The sequence below is a fragment of the Leptonychotes weddellii genome, chromosome 9 (assembly GCF_054177405.1).
Source record: "Leptonychotes weddellii isolate Sample4059 chromosome 9, ASM5417740v2, whole genome shotgun sequence".
In the NCBI taxonomy this organism is placed as follows: Eukaryota; Metazoa; Chordata; class Mammalia; order Carnivora; family Phocidae; genus Leptonychotes; species Leptonychotes weddellii.
In genome coordinates this window covers 13616045-13641851 of record NC_138377.1, presented here as the reverse complement: position 1 = coordinate 13641851, position 25807 = coordinate 13616045, and the positions used below count along the sequence as shown (strand labels likewise).

At 36.8% G+C, this 25807-nt stretch overlaps 1 protein-coding gene across 9 annotated transcripts in view; it reads right to left on the bottom strand.

Annotated features, from left to right (window-relative positions):
• The window catches only part of GALC (galactosylceramidase), a 62358-nt gene that overhangs the window by 20218 nt on the left and 16333 nt on the right, over positions 1–25807 (bottom strand). For 8 of the 9 annotated variants that reach the window (XR_014148324.1, XM_081830089.1, XM_031029454.2 and 5 more), the window contains 4 exons: positions 23939–24069; positions 12536–12691; positions 9670–9794; positions 7624–7751 (listed from right to left, as the gene is read on the bottom strand). Coding sequence is in view for 8 of the 9 variants with exons in the window: in XM_081830089.1 (XP_081686215.1) it covers positions 7624–7751; positions 9670–9794; positions 12536–12691; positions 23939–24069 (540 nt within the window). In the remaining variant the exon portion in view is untranslated. The remainder of the gene's footprint in view (positions 1–7623; positions 7752–9669; positions 9795–12535; positions 12692–23938; positions 24070–25807) is intronic. The other variant, XM_031029455.2, reaches the window with a different exon arrangement.

Sequence of the window (25807 nt, the reverse complement as noted above, 5' to 3'; positions counted from 1 at the left end):
AATACATTATGTAATATGTCTAGTTTTCAACAAATAATTATGAGATTTGCAAAACAAAACAAACAACAACAACAAAAACAAAACAAAACAGGAGAGTGGCCCATAAATAGCAAATAAATAGCAACAACAATAAAGAGTAACAACCACAAATGCTAGACGGGAGAAATCTGACCTCCAGAGCTGCCACAATACATTATGTAATATGTCTAGTTTTCAACAAATAATTATGAGATTTGCAAAACAAAACAAACAACAGCAACAACAACAACAAAACAGGAGAGTGGCCCATACACAGGAATAAAAGCAGTCAACAGAAACCACGTCTGACAAAGCTCAGGCATTACTTGCCACATATTAGACTTACTAGACAAAAGACATTAAATCGGGTATTTAAATATGTTCAAAGGAAACCACATCTAAAAAAACTAAAGCAGAGTTGTACTTCCAGAATGACGATGTGAGGAGCTCCATGAAGCTGTGCCCCTCAAAACTGGTGAAAAATATTTTTTAAAAATGGAAATGACCTAGGGTGCCTTGGTGGCTCAGTCAGTTAGGCAACCAACTCTTGGTTTTGGTTCAGGTCATGATCTCAGGGTCCTGAGATCAAGTCCCCACACTGGGCTCCATGCTCGACGCAGAGTCTGCCTGAGATTCTTTCTCTATCCCTCTCCCTACCCCTCTGTTCCTCCCCCAACATCCTCTCTCTCTGTCTCAAATAAATAAATAATCTTTTAAAAAAATGGCAATGATCCTAAGGCCATGCAACAAATAAACATTTATTCAAGAAAATGTACAAAAACTCAGTAAAAAGAGCAAGAGCCTGTGGCATTTACACCACGATCTATCCATCCCCTGTCTCTCTTAGCCAAGGAGAAGAAACTGCATGCCAAGTAGGTGCAGCCAAAAACACAGGGCTCCCTCCTCCCAACTCGCAGCTGAAGGCTACAGTAGTTTACTGGGAGAAGCAGGATTTCAGCATTTCTCACCACCCACCCCCTCAGATATTTGAGTCCAAGGCTAATTAGCAGCAAGGGAGCTGAGGGCTCCCTTGCTCTGCCCAGCTCCCATTCATGGGTTCACCTTGGAATACTGAGAATACTGGAGTCCCCAACCTCCACCCATCACCCTGTGTTCCTAAATCAGAGGTGTTACTAAGAGAGAAACAAGGGACCTTCAGTAAGATTAAAAGTTGATTCATCATCAGAAACAACAAAAAGTAACACATTCAAAATGCTCAAAAAAAAAAAAAAACCCCACTGTCAATCAAGAATCCTATACCCAGCAAAATTATCTTTCACAAAATGAAGGCAAAATACATTTCCACATAAACAAAAACTGAAAGAATGTGTTGATACCAGACACAACTTTCATAAAATATTAAAATAAGAATTTCAAGCTAAAAGTAAAGGATCACACCCCGTAATTCAAATCCACAAACAAAAAGTATAGGCAAAGATAATTATGTAATTATAAAAGACAGTAAAAATGCCTATTTCTTCTTTCTTCCCATAAACTGATTTTTAAAAGCAACTGCATAAAATACTATGTATATAGTCATACTGTTGGGCTTACAAAATATAGAAATGTGCTGTAACTGCCAACAATAGCACAAAGTAGCCAGGTGAGGAAAAAACTATTAGAATAAGGAAATGCCACCAGACAATAACTCAAATCCACAGGAATAAATAAAAACAATCAAAAATGGTAAGTAAGATTAACATAAATACTATAAACATATAATTTCTCTCCTTTATTCTCTCAAATTTTTTAAAAGACTTGAAATTATATATTAAGCTGTAATTAAAACAGGTCTCATTAGGCTTACAGTAGATAGAGGTTTGATAAATATAATAACAACAAAAAGGGGGAAAGAGAATAGAGCTATATAGGAAAAATGTTTCTTTTTTTTTTAAGATTTTATTTATTTGACAGCACAAGCAGGGGAAGTGGCAGGCAAAGGGAGAGGGGGATGGGGTAACTGCGTGATGGGCATCTAGGAGGGCACTTGATGTAATGAGCACTGGGTGTTATACGCAACAGATGAATCACTAAATTCCACTCCTGAAGCGAATAATACACTATATATTAACTAAATTGAATTTAAATAAAAAATTTAAAGAAAGAAATACCTCAAAAAATAACCTTCTTCTACCTACAATCTTTAAAGAGCAAACTAAACTCAAAGTTAACAGAAAGGAATAAAGATTAGAGTGGAAATTACTGAAATAAAGAAGAAAACAGAGAAAAATCAACAAAAGTTGTTTATTTGAAAAGATGACCAAAATTGACAAACCTTTAGGTTTTCTAACCAAGAAAAAAAGAAAGACAAATTACTAAAATCAGGAATGAAAGAGGAACATTTCTACCAACCTTACAGAAGTTAAAAGGCAATATGTAAGGGAATACTATCACAAACACATGCAAACAAATTAGGTAACATAGGTAAAAGAGACAAATTCTCTGAAAAACACAAACTACCAAAGCTGACTCAAAAAGTAACATAAAACCTGAATAGACCTATAAGAAGAGACTGAGTCCATAAACCAAAACTTTCTTGCAGGAAAACTGCAAAATCAGATAGCTTCACTGATGAATTCTACCACACATAATAAAGAATTAATACCAATCCTTCACAACTTATCTTAAACAACATAAGAGGAAGGAACATTTCCCAACTCAGTTTATGAGTTTATTTATTTTATTTATTTATTTATTATTTATTTATTTATTTATTGAGTGAAATAAGTCAGAGAAATCAGAGAAAGACAATTATCATATGATTTCACTCATATGTGGAATATAAGTAATAATGCAGAGGACAATAGGGGAAGGGAGGGAAAACTGAATGGGCAGAAATCAGAGAGAGAGACAAACCATGAGAGACTCTTGACTCTGGGAAACAAACTGAGGGTTGCAAAAAGGAAGGTGGGTGGGGGGATGGGGTAACTGGTAACTGGTGATGGGCACGTGATGTGATGAGCACTGGGTGTTATATGCAACTAATGAATCATTGAACATTATATCAAAACTAATGATGTACTATACGTTGGCTAATTGAATTTAAATAAAATAAAATATAAAAAAAAAAAGATATTACAAGAAAACTACATACCAGTATTTCTTATGAATTTGGACACAAAAATCCTCAACAAAATACTAGCAAATCAAATCCAGCAACAAACAGGAAGATTATACATGATGATGAAGTGGAATTTATCCCAGAAATGCAAAGCTAGTTTAGCAGACAAAATTCCGTCAATGTAATACACCATATCAATAAAATAAAAAACAAAAACCACATGATCACCTCAATAGATCCAGAAAGGATTTGATAAAATCCAATACCCTTTCATAATAAAAGCACTCCACAAACTAGGAATAGAAGGGAAGTTCTTTAACCTTATAAAAAATATTTACCAAAAAACCACAACTAACACTACACTTAAGACTGGAAGTGTTTCCCCTAAGATCAGGTACAGGATAAGAATGTACATTCTCACCATTTCTATTCAATATTACTAAAGGACAATTAAGGGAAAAAATGAAAGATATCTACATTGAAAAGAAAGAAGCAAACTATCTCTATTTGCAGATGACATAATCTTGTATATAGAAAATCCTCTAAGAAGCAATTAAAAAACTATTAGAACTAAGAAAGAAGTACAGAAAGCTTGTGGGATACAAGATCAATATGTAAAAATCAATTGTATTTCTATACACTAGCAATGAAAAATCTGAAAATGATATTAAGAACACAATTCACTTACAGTTACACCAAAATAATACTCAGAAATAATAACTGTAACAAAAAGAAGTGCATGACTTATACCCTGCAAACTATAAACACCTTTAAAAGAAGTAAAAATGTAAATATATGAAAAGGTATCCATGCTCACGCACTGGAAAATTTGATATTGTTATAATGGCAATACTACCCAAATGATCTACAGATTAAATGTAATCTCTGTCAAAATCCAAACTGGCCTCATTGCAGAAATTGACAAACTGATCCTAAAATTTCTATGGAAATGCAAGGGACCCCTAATAGCCACACAGTGTTGAAAACTAACAAAGTTGGAGGACTCATGCTTCCTAACTTCGAAACATATTATAGAGCTATAGTAATTAAGACAGCATAATGCTCCCATAAGGATAGATCTATAGGTCAATGCAACAGAATTGAGAGTCCAGAAAAAACCCTCACATTTATTGCCAATTGATTTTCAACAAGGGAGCCAAGACAATTCAATAAGGAATGACCAGTCAACAAATGGTGCAGAAACAATTAAATGATATCCACCTGTAAATGATGAAGTTGGATACATATCTAACCCTCTATTAAAAAAATAAAATGGATCAAAGGCCTAAATGTGAGAACTAAAACTATAAAACTCTTAGAAGAAAGCATAGGTATAAATTTCATGACCTTGGATTAAGCATAATTTCTTAAATATGACACAAAAACACACAGAAAAATATATATATTCGACTTCATCAAAATTTAAAACTTTTGTACCTGAAAGGGCATCATTAAAAAGGGAAAAACAACTAATATAATGTTGTATGTCAACTATACTGTAATTTTTTTAAGTTAAGTTTAAATTTTAAAAAAGGAAGTGGAGGGGCGCCTGGGTGGCTCAATCGTTAAGTGTCTGCCTTCAGCTCAGGTCATGATCCCAGGGTCCTGGGATCGAGCCCCGCATCGGGCTCCCTGCTCAGAGGGAAGCCTGCTTCTCCCTCTCCCACTCCCCCCGCTTGTGTTCCCTCTCTCGCTGTGTCTCTCTCTGTCAAAAAAATAAATAAAAGTCTTTAAAAAAATAATAAAAATAAAAAAGGAAGTGGAAAACAACCCACAGAATGGGAGAAAATGTCTACAAGTCCTATATCTGATAAGGAACTTTTATCTAGAATATAATAAAAAGACAAACATCTCAATTTAAAAATGGGCAAAGGGTCTATAGGGTCATTTCTCCAAAGGAGAAATCCAGATGGCCAATATACACATGAAGGATGCCCAACACCCTCAGTCACTAGGAATATACAAATCAAAACTGAAATAAGATCCCACTTCACACCTCCAAAATGGCTATAACAAAGGCACAGGCAATAACAATTGTTGATCAGGAGGATGTAAAATTATTTCTACTTGCTGATCATTTACAAAGAAAATCCAATGGAATCCACAAAAAAAGCTACTAGAACTATAAGTGAGTTTAGTGATGTTACAGAAAACAAGATCTTCATACAAAAATCTACTGTATTACTATGTACTAGGTACTACTTGAATTAAAAATTTAAAAACTAATATTTATAATAAAATTGAAAATGTGAAATACTTAGCCAAAATTTGGTAAAAGATATGAAATACCTGTACACTGAAAACTATAAAATACTATTCAGAGAAATTAAAACCTAAATAAACTTGAGGATATGTCTTGTTAAAGGGCTGGAAGACTTGATGTTGTTCAAATATTAATTCTCCTTAAATTGATCTATAGATGCAAGGCAATCCCAATCAAAATCTGAGCAGGCTTTTCTCTTTTTTGGGGGGTGAAACTGACAAGCTGATTCTAAAATTTACATGGAACTACAAGTGACCTAGAAGAGCCAAAACAACTTTGAAAAAGAACAAACTTGAAGGGCTAACACTACCTATTTCTAGGAATTGTTTTATAAACACATGCACACAGTAATCATAGTATTGGTGTAAAGATACATAAATAGGTCAAAGAAACAGAATAGAGTCCAGAAATAATCCTACATATACATGGATAACTGATTTTCTACAAAAGTGCAAAGGCAATGCAATGGGAAAAATAGACTTTCCAGCAAATGGTGGTAGAACAGATGGATACCCACAGGCAAAAACTTCTTAGATACCATAGCAAGAGCATGTTCCATGAAAGTACAAATGAATAAACTGGACTTCATAAAAATTAAAAACTCCTGCTCCTCCAAAGACACTTTTAACAAAATGAAAAGCTACAGACTGGGAAATTATCTTTACAAAGCACATATCTGTAAAGGACTTGGACTCAGAATATGTAATATGTAAAGAACTCTCAAAATCCAACAATAAGAAAAAGCCAACAAAAAATAGGCAAAAGACTTAACACACACTTCACCAAAGAAGATACATGAAGCCCAAGCACATGAAAAGTTCAACATCATCAGTCATTAGGGAAATGCAAACTAAAACCAAAATAAAGTACTATATCATACATACTAAGAGCTAAAATTTTTTATAACTGATCACAGCAAGTGTTCATAATGATAAAGAAAAACTGGAACTCCAATTATGCTGCTGATGGAAATTTAAAACAGCACAACCACTTTGGAGAACAGTTTGGCAGCTTCCTAAAAAGCTAAACAGAAGCATATCATATTACCCAGCCATTCCATTTCTATGTATTTACCAAAGAGAAAAGAAATATATACCCATATAAACTCTGTGCACAAATGTTCATAGCTTTACATGTAACAGCCAGAAAGTAGAAACAAGCCAAACATCCATCAACAAGTGCATAGATAAACAAACTACGGTATGTCCTCACAATGGAATACAACTTAGCAGTAGGTATATCACAACATGGATGAATCTCAGAATAATTACCCTGAGTGAAAGCAGCAAGACAAAAAACAGTACATACTGTTATGATTCCATACTGATTCCATGGATACAATACTCTAGAAAATGCAAACTAATCTATAGTGACAAAAAATAATGATCAGGGAACTCACAGGATATGAGGAGGAGTAGGACAGAGGGAATATTTAACAAGGGACATGAGTGTTCTTTTGGGGGCCCATAGATACATTCACTATCTTGATTGTGACAATGGTTTATTGAGGATTTACCTATTAAAAGTTGTAAAATTGTGCACTTTAAGTATGTGTTTGAAGGGGATCAGAATATGCCACCAAAAAATAGGCTACTTTGGTATAAAGATTATTTAAAGTTGAAGGTACTTGAGATTCAAAAGATGCCAGGAAAAAGTCTTCTCTGAGTTTCCCTTAGCTTACTCAGAGCAGCAAGTTCTGGAAAATAAGACTGCCACAAATGGATCTACTCTTTAGAATGGATTTACTCCCAGAACGGAAAAATGGGAATAAAACCTACCCCAAATCCCTTCTACAGAGGACTGTAAATTACAGCCCTGAAGGAGAGGGAAAGACCACTCTCCAGGATAGACACACAGTGTCACAATCATTCCTGTTTGTTCTCCTGAAAACCCATTTATCTTCCCAAAAAGTCATTTATTTTCCATTAAGTGCCCTTCTCCCCTTTCTCCATTACTTACTACTCTAGGTATATAAACCCAAATTATAACCACCCCTCAGAGTTACTCATCACTGGGCATCTCCCACGTGTATGCATGTTGCTTACACAAATAAACTTTTCTTTTCTCCTGTGAATCTGGGATTTTTTGTCAGTTTAATTTGTGGGGCCTCAGCTTCTGAACCTAATAGGAAGAAGTTTCTTCCTCCCCTACATGTTGTTTATGTCAATTATACTTTGGTAAAGCTGGGTTTTTTTAAAAAGGAAGTGTTTAGTTGTGTTTTCTACTGTTTTTCCAATACTAAGAGAATGAGTTAATTCCATAAAAAACAACAAAGAATTACCATAGTTTCAACGATGATGGTGAGGTTACCTAGGCCATCAGTCAGAGCCACGTAGCTTCCTCCTTTCTCTAAGTGACCAACTGTCTTCAGGTAATACCAACCTGGTTGAGTAAACTGAGTGGTATGAGCTATAGAAAAGCAGAGAAAGATCCAATAAAATAGTGATGGAAGGGTTTCTTTAAAAAATTAAAAAATAAAGCTGTCTACTGGCTTGAGTCTGATCGAACCTAACAAGCTGTTTTCTATTTTAGACGCAAATACTTGCCAACCTCGTGTTTCAACTTTTGAATAATTAGTTCAGTTAAATGGTACAATTGTAGTAAGAATAACTATAGTTAGAATTATTGCTAAAAATAAATGAACCACACTATTAATTCAAGAGTATAAAGGGTTTTTTTTCCCCAAGAGTAAGATAAAGTTATCTCTTCTGAACCTTTGCTCCTCTCTATTTAACCCATCCTAATATAACTGCAAAAAATAAGAATAAAAAATAGTTAATATTGCATATCAAAAATTAAGTTTTATGGTTTCGAACAAGTTTTATTTGCAGAATATATGTTTATTGGGTACCTCCAAAGCTGGCCCTGAAAATGTACTGAGCAATATTCCATGTCCCATCCTACCCCCAAAACACAGCAACAATATTAGAAGAGTAGTTGACCTAGATAACGCGGGACCAATGATTAAAACATTTAAGTGGTTAACCCATGAGGACATACAAATTTATTTTTGAAAGTACAATTTAGAGTTTAGAATAATGTCATAATTTCATGACTAACTAACATCATGACTACAAATCTCTCTGAGGAAAACACATCAAATAAAAAATAAAATCCCCAAAATAAAGGTTTAAAATGAAAACTTCACTATGTTCATATTCAGAATTTTCCTAGGAAAGCATCCTGCCTTTGAAGAAATGGATTTTTTTAAAAGACTGTAATTATGATGTTAAAACAAAATGATCATAAATGTTTAATTTTTTACCAAAAATTATAGAAAGAACTTGAATATTATTTGACAATAGGATTTTTATTCTGTTTAAATTATATTTATTTTTAGTATGGTTACATTATTCATGAAAAAGTGGTACAGTGTCATCCACTGTCCGCATGATCTCAATGTCCCTTGCGACTAAAAACTGATAGTGTAACAAAAATTTTGTTCCTACAGCCCTCTCGATTGTCTTTAAACTATTTTGAAACTCTGTAAATTATAGGTAACTGATGGATGTGTAAATTATCTCCTATCTGGTAAGGACTTAATTGATTTCCTATCTTCCATGCTATGGGAAACCCAACCTGTCTCCATTTGCAATTTATCTCAAATTCTTTTATTCTAAATAAACGTATACTGTTTTGACTTTTCCTTTGAATTGATTCAACTGCCTGGTTCCCACTTATCACGAGTAGTATAAAATCTTTAACATGTGTTCATTTTTATGTGCGTGACAGTCATGATTTTCCATTTTTCTTAAAATTATCTGTAACAATACTCAACAGCATAAAGCCACCATATCTCACATAGCTTTTACATTTACTTATTCATTTAATAATTCATTTGATTTTGTTAGCACTCTATTCTCATCAACATAACTATACTAATATAAAACAATAAAACATCTCCAAGACTAGTTTTAAGACTTTAGATACTCTTGAATTGTAATAATCTTTACAAATACATCATTTTATTAGCAATTATCATAATTTATAATTATACATTTATCAACTATTTCATGTATTTGTTTCCATCACCAGATGATAATCCTTTTCCCTCCTCTCTCCTCCCTTTCCTTTTCTTTTCTAAGAGCCTGGTCTTAGAATGGAATACAAAAAGTAGTCTAGTAATCCAAAAGGCTCTTATACAACAGTATGGCAAATCCTGCTTACAACAGAGACACAAACTTAGAACTTACACACGACACGCACATACATGCGCGCGCGTGCACACACACACACACACACACACAAATTTGTGTAATCCCTTCTGTTTTCTGCTTTTTCTCCTAGAGAGAAATCTGAGGCATGAGAGATGGAATGTGAACCATACCTGATACCCAGATAGGAGACTCTACTACATAGTGCCCACTCCATGGCTCCTGAGCAGTCATCAATCCACATCGTCCATAAGGCAACTGTTCATAGTAACTAGCCACCAAATTCCAAGCAATTGTGCTAAAAGGTTGGTTTGATAAAAGAGAAATGCCAAAACAGCTTGTGATCAAAATGTAAATGTCTAGAAGACTGTAGTAAAAAAAAACTTTATTAGAATTTATATAAATATATGTGAAGGACCAAAAAATGACCACCCAAAACAAGAAAATATAAGTCACCTAAGTTCATTCACATTTGAAAACTCCAGCGCTGGATCCATCTAGTTATTTTTGATGGTGAATTGCATAATTAAAAAACACAAATGTATATGGGGTATATAATTTTTGCTGAACGGTGGTATAGCCAGAAGAAGAATCATGCCCTACCAGTACCAGACATGTCACAGATATGAGTCAAATACAAATAAAGGCTTTATCCATACCTGCTTTCCCTTTGACAGTTGGCCTTCTTAACGTCCCAGTTTCATGACATAATTTTATGAACTTGACTCTGAGCTGCTGTAAAGTTTTACAATTGAGAACTCTTTAAGAGTCAGACTGCCTGGGTTCAAATCATGATTCCACCACTTAACCTCTCTGGACCTCAGTTTCCTCATCTGTAAAATGAGGATAATAACTGTACCTAGCTCACGTGATTGCTGTGAGGAGTCACTGTACTAATGCCTGTAAAGTGTCTAGAACAAGGTTTGGGGTCTAAAACTGCGATGATTCTGTCTCATCTGCAAGTACTAGTGGGTCAGCTTGCTGGTCTGCATTTTGGCCCATTCTTTCAGAATTCTACAGCTGGTACTGAACCCTGAAATAGTGACTCTGTGGTTTTCAGGAAAATCCAAGGGGAAAAGGGAAGCTCTGGCCCCTGGTACTGCTGGGTTTCTCACAGCTCAAAAAAAATAACAGGGATGCCTAGATGGCTCAGTCGGTTAAGCATCTGCCTTCGGCTCAGGTCATGCTCCCAGGGTCCTGGGATCGGGTCCCGCATTGGGCTCCTTGCTCAGCAGGGAGCCTGCTTCTCCCTCTGCCTGACGCTCCCTCTGCTTGTGCTCTCTCTCTCTCTCTCTGACAAATAAATAAAATCTTAAAAAAATAAATAAAAGTGTTAAAAACAAAACAAAACAACAACAAAAAAATAACAACAATAAAAAACCCAGAGCTTACCCACAGAATTTCATTTTTTCTTACCAAGTCCTCACTCATCATAAAATGACTTTCTTAGGAAATCAAAGCCTTCTAATTCTGTCAACACAAAGTAGAAATAATAGGTCCAACTTTCAAAAATCCTTACTACCAGTGAAAACTTTAAGAGTTCCCATGATTTTACCCCTGAATTACAAGATGCACAGTATCTTCTCTGGCTAGTGATTGATGTACAAACCAAAAACTACCCGACGAGCATTTTGTGATATACACAAAAGTCTTTAAAATCTATATACCTCTGCCTGCTTCTCCCTCACCCACTCCCCCTGCTGGTGTTCCCTCTCTGTCTCTCTCTGTCAGATAAATAAATAAAATCTTTTTCAAGAAATCTATATACCTCTGACCCAGATATTTATTCCCCTTCTAAGAATATACCCTAAGGAAATAATTATAGATGTGTACAAAGATATCTGCATACAACTGATCACTTCAGTGTGTACAAAGCTGTTAACTTAAAATAGAAACAACTTCCATTTCTGGAAGAGAAGAACATTCAATGAGGTCTATTTTCTACATCAGTGCTTCCCAAACTTGTGGGGCATCAGAGTCAGCTGGGGGTACTGATGACACCGACAGAGTCTCCAAAGTCTTCTGGAGAGATTACGATTCAGCAGATCTAGGAATCAATATAACTGTCTCGGGTGCTTCTTGAGACAAGGCAAGTTTGGGAAACCATGTTCTACGTAACAGAATATACATAAGCATTAAAAATTATGAAATAGAAGCATGCTTAAACATGGAAAGAAGTTCATAATGCCTTGTTGAGTGAAAAGCACCTTCTTTACTAAACATTATATAGTATGATCTTATCTCTACATTAAAATTTTATACATATAAACATAAATGGGAGGACATACACCAACATATTTAAGGATGGTTACCTCTAGATGGCAAAAATATGGGTGATCTTGTATCCTTCTTTGTACTTACATGCAGTTACTAAATTCTCTGTCATGAGCATGCATTACTCTTAACACCAAATTAAGTTCCTAGAACCAAACTCTCCATGATAAGCATCTTTTCTTTTAAAAAGAAAAGAAAAAGAGCAAAAGCTATAAAAAGAATATATCAGCTCACATTAACATCACAAAAATAAGTATTGGCTTACTTTTGTTCTATTTATTATTGTTTTAGAAAGCAAATTTGAATCTAATTACAGTTAAAGCTTCTCAGAGCATTTAAGAAATGCTTCCCTGAGAAATAAAAAGAGTTGTGTTCTGGGGCACCTGAGTAGCTCATGTAGGAGAATATCCTTTGTTTTGGTAACACATGCTAAAATATTTAGGGGTGAAGTATTATGACATCTATAATTTATAACTGTTCATTAAAAGGTATACATAACTTATCAAAAATCACAGAACTGCATAAATTTTACTATAAATAAATTATATCTCAATAAGCCTGACTTTATTCAATATAGATGATATTCAAATATAAAAAAATAGATAAGCTTAGGTGTAGATGTAGGTACAGATGAAGTTAATAAGGCAAAATGTTTACAGTCATCGAATCTAGACTGAGAGAATATGGAAGCCAATTGTACTTTTTTCTTATGGTGTTTCTGAAATTTTTCAAAATAAAAACCTTTAAAGGTTTTCAGTAACTTACGCAGTCATGTAGCCATTGATATAATTCTGATTCAATATGCGGCCCAAGCAGCCTGCACCCACATCACTATTTACAGTGCTAAAATCTTCAGAAGACCAAAGCTTCTTCTTAGTCAGCTTCGCATCCTTTACTATGTGGGTCCCAGGATAATGAGCTCTAGAAAAGAAAGGGTGGAAATGGGAAAAGGCAGAACACGCCACTTATTTCTATTTGTTGAGTGAATAAAAACATGTCTTCACCAGTGTTTTCTATTTTAAAACAATGGGCAGCTTGTGGGTAGATGTCACACCAACTAGAAGCTTCTGCTTCCCATTCTTGTGGCTAAGGATGCCCATAAAATGTGATAAGCCTATACCCACACACAGAATAGGAAGGAAGATCACCAGTGGATGGGAGATTTGTTTCTAGAAACAATAAAATGGATGGAAGCACGTTGACAGAGATAGCAGAGGAGGCCACAGCCTAGAACACTCCAGGAGATGAATGAGATGGAGAGAGTATTCAGACTTCGCAGAGGAAGTTGAGAGCTCAGAACAGAAGAAAGGAGTATGAAGGAAGCCAAAAATAAGACTAATGAGTCTATTATATACCTACCCCTAAGTAGAGAGAGAGAAAGACAGCTGGGTATTTATTCCCAGGCAAAAACAAAAAGTCAACAACAACAAAAACCCAGAGAGTTATTTCTTGAATAAAAAGAAGAAACTTCCTTGGGTAAACTACAAATTATCATCCCAAAGCAGTGGTGGTTCTTAACCCTGGTGATTCTGCCTGGTGGAGAAGGCGGGGCCAAGCAGGACTTGCTACTGTCGTCCTACAATGCACTGGGCAGGTCCTCACCACAAAGAATTAGCCAGTGAAAATACCAAAAGTACAGAGGTTGAGAACCCCTCCCTTATTCCATTATTTAAGAAAAGTCAGTCAAAGTATAAATGTATATTTATTATTCTGAGTAAAATATTGCCTTAATGATGATTTTGGAAGTTACTGATTACTGAATAAAAACAATTAAGAAATTTCAAATGTGAAATAGAAAATAGATGGACAGTTAACACAAGAACAAGAGAGCACATTAGCTAAGTAACTTTAGGGACATGAGTGTCTACTTTCTAGGACAATTATTTACAGAAAATTTAATAAAAATACGAGCAGAATAATGGGGACTGGATTATATCATAATTCTAACCTTTCCAGTTTGGTGTCGCAGTATTCATTATGTTAAAAAAATGAAGACCTGTTTTGGTTTGTAGTTATTTAATTCCATTTAGGTCATGAATCTTTCAAGAAAAAGTCCTATTTGGGAATTCATTCTACCTCATGAAGATGAATTAGGGCACAGCATCAATTTGGCATTTCAGGATTTCATGAGGAAGAAAAGAACATGAAACAGATAATAGAGGACATAAAAAGAAGTATTTCAGAAAAATCAGGTACCAGCAAGATGTTGCAGCATCACTGAACTCTGCTAAAAACAGGCATCTGATTCAGTAGTGTAAACATACATTATACTTACAGAGACCTCAAGAGCAAGCTAGCACCTAACAGGGTTAAGAAATTATTATTCTGGCACTACAATGCCCAACACATGAAGTCTGTTACTAATCTTTGTAACAATTTTAACAAATTTTTACATTTTAGTTTCATAAGAATGAATCTAAAATATCCCAGAACTAAAATATCCCAAAACTTCATTCTATGATCATGATATACAGCCACATACTAATATTAAGACTCAACCCAGGGCGCCTGGGTGGCTCAGTTGGTTGAGCGACTGCCTTCGGCTCAGGTCATGATCCCGGAGTCCCGGGATGGAGTCCCGCGTCGGGCTCCCTGCTCAGCAGGGAGTCTGCTTCTCCCTCTGACCCTCCTCCCTCTCATGCTCTCTGTCTCTCATTCTCTCTCTCGCAAATAAATAAAATCTTAAAAAAAAAAAAAAAGACTCAACCCATTGTTACTCGGCCAAATGTATACTTGGTGTATCTCTGGTCAAAATATACTTGTAGACTGGGGCGCCTGGGTGGCTCAGTCGTTAAGTGTCTGCCTTCAGCTCAGATCATGATCCCAGGGTCCTGGGATCGAGCCCTACATCGGGCTCCCTGCTCCGCAGGAAGCCTGCTTCTCCCTCTCCCACTCCCCCTGCTTGTGTTCCCTCTCTCACTGTGTCTCTCTCTGTCAAATAAATAAAATCTTTAAAAAATATATATATATATATATACTTGTAGAAAAAGTAAAAGCCTGGGGGCACCTGAGTGGCACAGTCAGTTAAGCATCAACTCTTGGTTTCAGCTCAGGTTGTGATCTTGATCTCAGGGTTGTGGGATCGAGCCCCACAAGGGGCTCTGCACTCAGCTCGGAGTCGGCTGGAGACTCTCTCTCCCTCTCCCTCTGCCCTGCCCCGCCGTGCTCTCTCTCTAAAACAAATAAATAAATCATAAAAAAAAAAAAAAAGTAAAAGCCTGGGAAGTAAATATGCTATTGTGTTACTAATATCTCCAGATGTTAGGATTCTGAGTAAGTTCTAAGTCTATCTTTACAAGGTTTCTACGTTTTCCAAATTTTCTATAGTCATAAATTATTTTTATAATCTGAAAAAGTATCTCTTTTAAAGTTACAGATAACTAAGAGATCCAAACACAATACTGTTGACAGTTTAAACCAACAGAAATAATGAGGTGAGCAATATGTGTATAATTTTAAATTTTGTAGTAGCTGCATTTAAACAAAGCAAAAGGGAAATTTTCCTGATATACTTTGCTTAACCCAGTGTATCCAAAATATTATCATTCAACATGTAGTTAACGTAAAAAATTAATAACATTCTACATTTTTTAAATATCAAACCTTTAAAATCCAGTGTCTACTTTACACTTAAAACACACCTAAATTCAGACTAGTCACATTTCAAGTGTCCCCTAGCTAACCGTGGCTAGCAGAAACCATATTGGACAATACGGGTTTAAACTCTTCACAATTTCAGAAATAGGCAGCCAACAATCCTATCTGGAATGGTAGAGCCTCACTATGAGATAAGCTGCTTGATAAGAATCCACACTGATTAAGGCAGGAACACTCAGCGAGAGGGAGAGACAACATTCAGGCAGTAGGGAGAATGGGGCCCAGAAGAGCAGACCCCAGAATGCACTATGACTGCAAAACAAGAGTTTCCACAGTGCAGGCCAAGTACAACATGAAGGGGGCAGGGAGATCTACGCTTCCCATGGAGGGGGCAGCCAGAGAAATGAAGAACTCCTGAACAAAATCTCAATATACCACAATAACCTGAATTTGGAAACCATCCAAATGACTATTAACAAAGAACAGATGGATAAATTGTGACTTATTCCTACAACTGAATGCAAAACAGGAATTAAAATGAACCATGTCTATACCTGGCAATATGAGTTAACCTCAAAAATACGATGTTGACCAAATTAATAGATACTCTAAGATGTCATTTTTTTTTTTTTTTTTAAGATTTTATTTATTTATTTGAGAGAGGGAGAGTGAGCAAGAGAGAGCACAAGCCAGGGGGAGAGGCAGAGGGAGAAAGAGAATCAGACTCCCCGCTAAGCAGGGAGCCTGAGGCAGGGCTCCATCCCAGGACCCTGCGATCAAGACCTGAGTCGAAGGCAGATGCTCAACTGACTGAGACACCCAGGTGCCCCTCTAAGATGCCATTTAAATAAAGTTTTTTTTATTTAAAATCAATTAGCCAACATATAGTACATCATTAGTTTCAGATGTAGAGTTCAGTAGTTCATCAGTTGCATATAACACCCAATGCTCATCACATCACATGCCCTCTAAATAAAGTTTTCAAACAGGCAAAATTAGTCTATGATGTTAGGGCTAACATTAGTAGTTGCCTTTGGCACCAGAGGAGGGGCAAATGATTGGAAAGATTTCCAAGGGCTGCTCAGATACTGATAATTTTCTATTTCTTAACCTGGGTGGTGGTGATGCAGGTATGTTCACTTTGTGACAATTCATTATGCCATATTCTTATGATTTACATACCTTTATGTATGCATGCTGGTATGTGTATGTATGTATGCTATACTTTGTTAAAAAAGTTTTAAGGAGATGAGATTATTAGACAACAGAGGTATAGGAAACTAAAATGAGAGAATTATAGAATTATTATAAAAAATACATTTTAGAAATGAAGACAGGAAAAAGAAACACAAGATAGAATAGACATTGTGGAAAACACAATAAGGAAAACAGAGGCTAGCAAGGATAAAAGTATAGAGAATCAAACAGAAATAATAGCAATGGTTTGAGAGAAATAGAGAACAAAGGCAATATGCAAACAAGATCCAAAATGCATAACTGGGTCTTCTAGAAAGAAAACCAAAGTAATGGAGCAGGATAATTACTTAAATTAAAATTTAAGTAAATCTTATTGAAATAAGAAAACACTTAAATACAGATACTGAAAAGGCATATAATATACACCTGGAAATGTTAAATCGTATAGAACTACTAGACTTTAAAGTTAAAGAAAAATATTCTTTGGATATACAGGAATTGTGCCAAGTCATTTATAAGGAAGAAAAAAATAAGTCTAACCCAGGCTAATACACTCGAGAATGGCAGAACCACAAGACTGAAGAGCACCTCGTAGAACACAGTTGCTCGATCCTCTTGTATACTGTTTTGTACTTTTACTCGAGAAATAAGCATCTATCTTGCTTTAATCACATTCTGCTTTGGTCTATGAAAGCAATTTAAAACAATTTAAATGATATCCTAACACGTGGAAGCTAGAGATGGAGATGTCTGACATAGCTCAGTGATCCAAGAAGCCAGGTTATAGTTTCAATTATCTCACCATGGAAACAGAACTAATTCCTTATACTGGAATATAAGATAAGCATACCTACAAAAGGATATTTGCTATTCTTGCAGACGGTTTCATTGACTAATATGAGGCTTTTTTTATTATTTCCATTCTGCAAAAATAAGGAATTCCAGGAGCAAAATAAAATGTTTACACAAAAAATAGGAAATACTGTTTAGAGGTCTCAGACTACAAAGAACGTAGTGGCTTAAAGAAAAAGAGTTTATGGGGCGCCTGGGTGGCTCAGTCGTTAAGTGTCTGCCTTCAGCTCAGGTCATGATCCCAGGGTCCTGGGATCAAGCCCCGCATCGGGCTCCCTGCTCGGCGGGAAGCCTGCTTCTCCCTCTCCCTCTGCCCCTGCTCATGTTCCCTCTCTCGCTGTCTCTCTCTCTCTGTGTCAAATAAATTTAAAAAAAAAAGAGTTTATGTTTCTTCCATTTAATCATCCTAAGTTGAGAGTCAAGGTTGGTGGAAGCGGAGCTTATATCTTCTCCTTGGTCAAATGGTTGCTTCAGATTCCAGCCAGTAGGAAGGAAAAGGGGTAGAAGACAATGTACCCAATATCCTAGAGTATAAACCCTCAGGTGTTACTTATCGATTGTGCTCTCATTTCATCACCAGAAACTTAATCATATTGTCATATCTTTTTTTTTTAAGATTTTATTTATTTATTTGACAGAGACAGAGAGAGCACAAGCAGGGGGAAGTGGCAGGCAGAGAGAAAGGGAGACTTCCCGCTGAGCAGGGAGCCCGATGTGGGACCAATCCCAGGACCCTGGGACCATGACCTGAGCCGAAGGCAGATGCTTAACCGACTTAGCCACCCAGGTGCCCCGTATTGTCATATCTTAACTGCAAAGAATGCTGATAGTCTTGCCTTGGGCCCAGGAAGAATAGGATAGGTTTTGGTAGATCACCAGCAGCTTCTTCTGCATTAGGGTAAGTGAGAGGCCCAAGAAAGGGGGGAAACAACAAAAAAAAAAAAAAAAAGAAAGAAAAGAAGTCTAGCATCAGAATTCTCAATTGCAACATTTTATGTAAGTAACCAATGGAGTAAATTTTATGACATTCAGGGATTAAGAAAGTGTGAGTCAAGGAGTTTATACCTAGCCAAACTGTCCTTCATATATAAAGGCCACAGAAAAAGAGTTAATAAACATGTAAGAGATCAAGAAATATTGTTTCCATTAGCACTTCCTGAAAAATATGACAAATACTAAGCTTTTGACACCCAAGAATCTAAGGAAGAAACTTCAGCAAAAGACTTGAAGGTGAACATTGCATATGCTTAATGGTAGGACTGGACTAAAAGAAAGAGTAATTTAGTACATAAATGTTACATGTTCTTTTTTTCTTTTAAGATTTTATTTATTTGAGAGAGAGAGAGAATGCACAAGCCAGGGGAGAGACAGAGAAGCAGACTCCCCGCTGAGCAGGGAGCCCAATGCGGGACTCGATCCCAGGACCAGAGCCGAAGGCAGATGCTTAACCAACTGAGCCACCCAGGCGCCCAAATGTTACATGTTCTGATAATGTATAACTAATATAGCAGACGCAAAATAGGAGGAGGAGGAAAGAAAATGAAATGTAAACAAAGTTTGCCAACTGTCTGGGAGTTAAAGGTTACAGCTTGCAGCTGACAAATCAAGACAGTAGAAGCTTAAGCTCATGTAAGAGTACAAAGATTAAGAAATTTTGGTAATTTAAATTCCATTGTAGGAGCGAGAAGGAGAGAAAGAGGGAGTAATGAAATAAGTTTTGCATTGCTTATAGTAAACCAATAGAAAAGGAACTAAGAGTATTAGTATAAACATTTTCTCAACTTCAACACTATTGACATTTTGGCCAGATAATTCTTTGCTGTGGGGAAGTTATCCTGTGCTTGGAAGGATATTTAGAAACATCTCTGGCCTCCACTCATCATACCAGTACCAGTCGCAAATATTTCCAGGCATTACCAAATGTTCCCTGGGAGGCACATTATCCCCAGCTGAGAACCACTGGTATAAAGGTATCAGTATAAATGCAATCAATAGAACCAAAAATCAAACCTTGCTAAATAACAAAAAAGATACGTCCTTCAAAAAGAGCAAAGAAAAATCACATAGCAAGATTTTGTATTGGTATATACATAGTGTATATAATTAAATAACAAGACAATATAGAATAGAGTATATCATTATATCATTAAGTATATATGGTTTCAATTATATCATTAAGTATAAATGAGTTTAAACCAAGCATTAAAATATGAAGATTTTTAGAGCAGCTAAAAAAGCAGTATCTAAATCTATGCTTTATGCAAGCAACACACACAAAACAAAATGACCTCAGGAGGTAAAGAATGAAAGTATGGGCAAAGATAGTTCAGGCAATTATAAATGAAAAGAAAGCAGAGATCTCCTTCTTAGTCACAGGCAAAGCAAAATTCATACCAAGAAGCACAATGAGGCAACGAATGACATTTTCCTTCTTTTTTTTCACGGATTTTTGTCATCTCTACACCCAACGTGGGGCTCAAACTCATGACCCCAAGATCAAGAGTCACATGTTCTTCCTCCTGAGCCAGCCAGGCACCCCAAAGAATGACATTTTCTAATGTCAACAGTTACAAAGATAAGAAGATAAGACATTAATACCTGTGACATAACACAGAGCAACTTACGAAAGCATAAACTGCATGAAACTGAAACCCACTAGTGAGAGGAAACTAGCACTCTGGGTAACCCTAGATAGTTCAAGTGAACAAAGTAATTAGGATACAGAACACCTGAACGATGCAATCACTAAGGTAGATAATACACACTCAACCGTTATATCCTGATAGAAAAATACATCCTAATATAATAAGACAAAAAGAAACTCCTGGTAAAGTTTTTGAAAAAAAATTTTTAAATACATTCGACATTAAATGACCACAGTGCGATGAAATGAGAAAATAAAAGAGCTAAAGCAGTGCTCAAAGGAGTATTTGCAGCATTAGATGCCCACATGAATAAAGATACAATGAATCCGGGGCGCCTGGGTGGCTCAGTCGTTAAGCGTCTGCCTTCAGCTCAGGTCATGGTCCCAGGGTCCTGGGATAGAGCCCCGCATCGGGCTCCCTGCTTGGCGGGAAGCCTGCTTCTCCCTCTCCCACTCCCCCTGCTTGTGTTCCCTCTCTCGCTGTGTCTCTCTCTGTCAAATAAATAAATAAAATCTTTAAAAAAAAAAAAAAGATACAATGAATTAATATCCAACTTCTTCATGAAGACACAGCAAAACCCATACCTTCATTTAAATATTTTTTCCTGGCCAAATATATTCAAAATCAATACAACTTTGTTTTCCCCCAAGACTTGAGCTATTTATGAAAGTTTTAACAATAAAGGCAAAAAATTATATTCTAATTTCAATGTATGAAGTATTTAAATACATCTTACTTTTCTTGCCAAAAATAAATAAATAAATAAATAGAAGCCTAAATCTAACCTAATCATGTCTCTGTCAATTTCCAACAAGAAACAGGACAGATGGGCAGGTTAAACCAAACTGCAAGGATGAAACTATAAAATCCCAGACTGTGAGACACTTTACAGGACAAACAATCCAGTTTCTTTGACAAATGAAAGGGAATAAAAAGATGGGGCAGTGGGGCACCTGGGTGCCTCAGTTGGTTAAGCGTCTACCTTCAGCTCAGGTCATGATCCCAGGGCCCTGGGATCGAGCCCCACATTGGGCTCCCTGTGCTTCTCCCTCTCCCTCTGCCTGCCACTCCCCCTGCTCGTACTCTCTCAATCTATCGAATAAATAAATAAAATCTTAAAAAAAAAAAAAAAAGATGGGGCAGGAATCAGAAGAGACTTAAATATCAATCAATCACAATGTATGAATTTCAATTGGATCCAGATTCAATTAAAACTATAAAATAACAATAACAAATATTTGATAATATTTACATTTTTAGATGTAGTAATGGTATTGTTTACAATAAAAAGAAAAAGAATTCTTTTTTTTTAAAGATTTTATTTATTTATTTGAGAAAGAGAGAATGAGAGACAGCACAAGAGGGAAGAGGGTCAGAGGGAGAAGCAGACCCCCCACTGAGCAGGGAGCCTGATATGGGACTCGATCCCAGGACTCCAGGATCACGACCTGAGCTGAAGGCAGTTGCTTAACCAGCTGAGCCACCCAAGCGCCCCAAGAAAAAGTATTCTTATCTTTAAAGATGCATGGTAAAATTTCTATGGAAGAAATAACATCATGTATGGAATCTGCCTCAGAACAATGTGGAAGGAGGAAGAGAAACTATCAGCAGAAAGAGCTAGGGGTCCCCGGAAAAAGAAAGAAAAGACAAGCTTTCCTGACATGAGAAAAGTCATCTTGGGCCCCCAGCCATCTTACCATCTCTGCCTGACTGGCACTACTTGCCCAAAGCACATTTCTTGCAGAACTTCCTGAGATATGTTGAAACTGCAGAACAGTAGATCCCAGTAGATAACAATTTTAAGGGAACCAAAAAATGTAAGCACAAACAGCCACTGTCAAGCCAGGAGATAACCTAATCATTATCAGGGACAACAAATCAGTGGTAAATCTTCCAGTGCTGGTTCAAAAATAAAGACTGACCTGACACACATTCTTGAGCTATCTTTGCAGGATCTGAACCGTTTTGAGCACTCAGATACCAGGAACTGATGATGCTGACCCTCATGACTTGGACTCTGTCACTTTAAGATGATTTCTGCCCCGGGGCACCTGGGTGGCTCAGTCGTTAAGCGTCTGCCTTCGGCTCGTGATCCCGGGGTCCTAGGATCGAGCCCCACATCGGGCTCCCTGCTAAGCAGGGAGCCTGCTTCTCCCTCTCCCATTCCCCCTGCTTGTGTTCCCTCTCTCGCTGTCTCTCTCTCTGTCAAATAAATAAACAAAATTTAAAAAAAAAAAAAGATGATTTCTGCCCCTGTTCCACGCTGAATGCCCCACTGCGCAAGCCCCTTCGCCTAAAATTTCCCCAGTTCATTGTTCGAGGAGACCCTGCTTTGGGAAACATTCCCGTTGTTCTCCTTTGCTTATTGCATGTAAAACCCTTCCTTTTCTTATTCTTTGGCTTCGTTGTGTCTTTTGGCTCCACATGCACCAAGAGGCGAACCCAGTTTCAGGTAACAGAATGGACAAGTATGTGGATAGAGAACTGGCCATGGGGTCATAGTTATCAAGGCTGAGTGACAGGAACATGGATAGTCATGATATTATTCTGCCTACTTCGTGTATATTCAAGATGCTTCATTTAAAAGAAAAAGGCACATGTAGATCAAGTAGTCTTCACACTGAATAAAGAACACATTCCACATATATGTGTATTCTATTTTTCAAATGTTTGTATATGTTATCACAATAGACAAACTTCAAATTCACTTTAAAAAATACTGCTAGGTGAGGGGTAGAAGAAGGGGGAATTGGGGGAAGGTGGTCAAAAGGCACAAAATTCCAGTTATAAGATAAATAAGTACTAGGGATGTAATGTACACCACAATGACTATAATTAACACTGTGTGTTAGTAAAGTTGTTAAGTAAGTAGATCCTAAGAGCTCTCATCATAAGGAGAAATTATTTTTCCTTCTGACTGTATCTATAGGAGATGGTGGATGTTAACTAATCATGGTAATTATCTCACATATATGTAAATCAAATCATCATGCCATATACCTTAAACTTATACTGTGATGGATATCAGTTATTTCTCAATAAAACTGGAAAAAATTTAAAAAGAAAAAAAAAATTACTGGAACTCAAGAAGGCCAAGGCCCAGAGGACTGACTGGCAGAGTTGGACTAAAGAGCAGGGTCAAAGCCAGCCTGCTAAGGAAACATGACAAGAGCCATGGTCAGTAATCAGCCGTGCTATTTACATAAGTGTTCATTCATGGAAGAACTCCCAACCACAGGAAGTCTGCCTCTTGTAATTTCTAAAATTTAAATACTACTCTGTCCCTTAATTGAAACAAAGCCATGTGTCATTACTCCAAACATTAACACAGTTTTTGAAAAGTACCAATATATTTCATTGTCATAGAAAGATCCAAAGTTCAGCTGAACCTTGAACAATGTGCCAACCTCCCCAACCATGTGCATCTGAAAATCCAAATATAAGCTTGGACTCCCCAAAAACTTAACTACTAATAGCCTGTTGACCAGAAGACCAATAACATAAACAGTAGATTAACACATATTTTGTATGCTCTATGTATTATATACTGTATTCTTATAATAAAGGAAGCTAAAGAAAAGAAAATGTTATTAAGAAAATCACAAGGAAGAGAAAATACATTTAAAGTATCATAAAAATTCCACACATGAGTAGACTGGCTCAGTTCATACCTGTGCTCTTCAAGGGTCACCTGCACATACATTTCAAAGAGAAAGGAATGAAACATCAGTTACATGTGCTTCAGTTAAGTAAATACAAGAAAGCTCCCTCTGAAAATGTAATCAAGTCGGAAGGAAAAGCAAAAACAAAGGTACAGTCAAATTTCGAAAGCTAGCAATCAGAAACTGTTAAGCTTTCAAAGCAAAACTTTCCTTACCCTATAACATCAATCACCTCCAAGAGCTCAGAGTCGAGCAACATAGAAGCAGAAATGGGCTCCCAGAGATTGTCACTCGCTATGATTTTCACTCGATCGAGACCCTGATAGTTCAGCATTCTTCTTAACACCTTTTGGAGAGATAAACAGAATGCAGGAAAGTTTACAAATAAGTTTTCAGCTGTTGAATTACAACCACAATAGCTGAAGTATCTTTCAAAATCAGCATCCTGGAAAATAGTATTAATATTATTTCTCAATAGAAATGTGCCTCCTATGGAAAACATAAAGCATTATCATTGAGATAACCTACTTCATGGGAATGTAAAAAGAAAAAAAAAAACCAAGAGGTAAAAATGCTTTAGAGGGATTCTCCCTCTGACCTTAATGGAATCAACAACAGACTCACAATAGTAAAAAAAAAATTAAATAAACCACCACCATAGCTGCAGATCATTAGTTTAAAAGAAAAAGGAAACCAGAGTCTAATGTTTCCAATGCTTCCTTCAAATGAAATGAGCACAACTAGAGAGGCACATGAATAATCACAAGGAAAAACATAAGCTGTGAAACGTCAAATCTGGGTGGATAAAAATGTTCCCCACCTTCATTATTGGGACCCTGTCATGAAGCCGCCCCCAACTGCAGGGTCACACAGAACACATGCACGAACCTGGCTTCCACTCTAGGCTCTTGCTGCGCTCATCAGCCCTGTGCTCACAGAAGCCACAACTTTCCACAAACAACCCTGTGCTTCCATCTTATACTAGTTCCACTGCTCCACCTCCCACAGCCCCACAATGCCCCCTCCACCACGTTCTCACCACTTCACTGATAATGCCTGCAGCCTGGACGTGACCCTGACTTACACGGACCTGGCTGCAAGCCACCCCATCAAACCTCACAGCTACAGATTAAAGTATATGTTGTATATGCCGGTCCCCTAGCGATCACAGAGGCCTACGCAAGGCTCAGAGTCCCCACTTGTCTACTCTGTCTTTCACCCTTGTTCTTCCCCCAAATCCCTTTACTCTCAATCATCATTTCTTGGCGGTGTCCTGCCCCTGCCCTAGCAACCAGGGGAGTTCCTATCCACCCCACCTTGAAGATTCCAACCACACGTCACCTTCTCTAATAGCATTCCCTAATCCACCCAGGCAGAAGTGTCATGTCCACTCTATACCTTCTGACAACCCTGCATGGGCATTACTCTGTTAGAGAAATTATGACTGATATTTTCATTGTCCATCCGGGATTCTATAGCTCTCAAATATGAACTCCTTTTGGGCAGCAACAGTATTTTGTGTCCTTGTCTTCTAAGCATGCATGGAATGCCTGACACCCCCCCGGTGTTGAGTCAATGCTTGCTGATGGGATAAATGAATAAATAAATGAAAGAAATTTAGTGGGTATTACCTGCTTAAAAACATAAGACACTTAAAGAAATTTTTTTAAAAACCGAAACACAAAATCTAACATAAAACTATGTTTTTTGGAGGAAACACAAGACAAATAGAACTGGAAAGTAAACCATAGACTTCCTCCACCTGAAAAGTTAATCTGCCATGAGTTTCCCAGTGACAGAGGAGTTGTTATTCTCAGTTTTTCCTTTCCTGAAAAACAGCAATAATAGTAATTACCTAATAAGGGAGTAAGTAAGAATGAAATGGAGATAAGTAACTAGGAAAAGCAACCCCAAAAAACACACTTGGCAAATGTTAGTTGCTACCATTTGCTAATGCTAAGCGAAATAAGTCAATCAGAGAAAGACATGTATCATATGATCTCACTGATATGAGGAATTCTTAATCTCAGGAAACAAACTGAGGGTTGCTGGAGTGGTGGGGGGTGGAAGGGATGGGGTGGCTG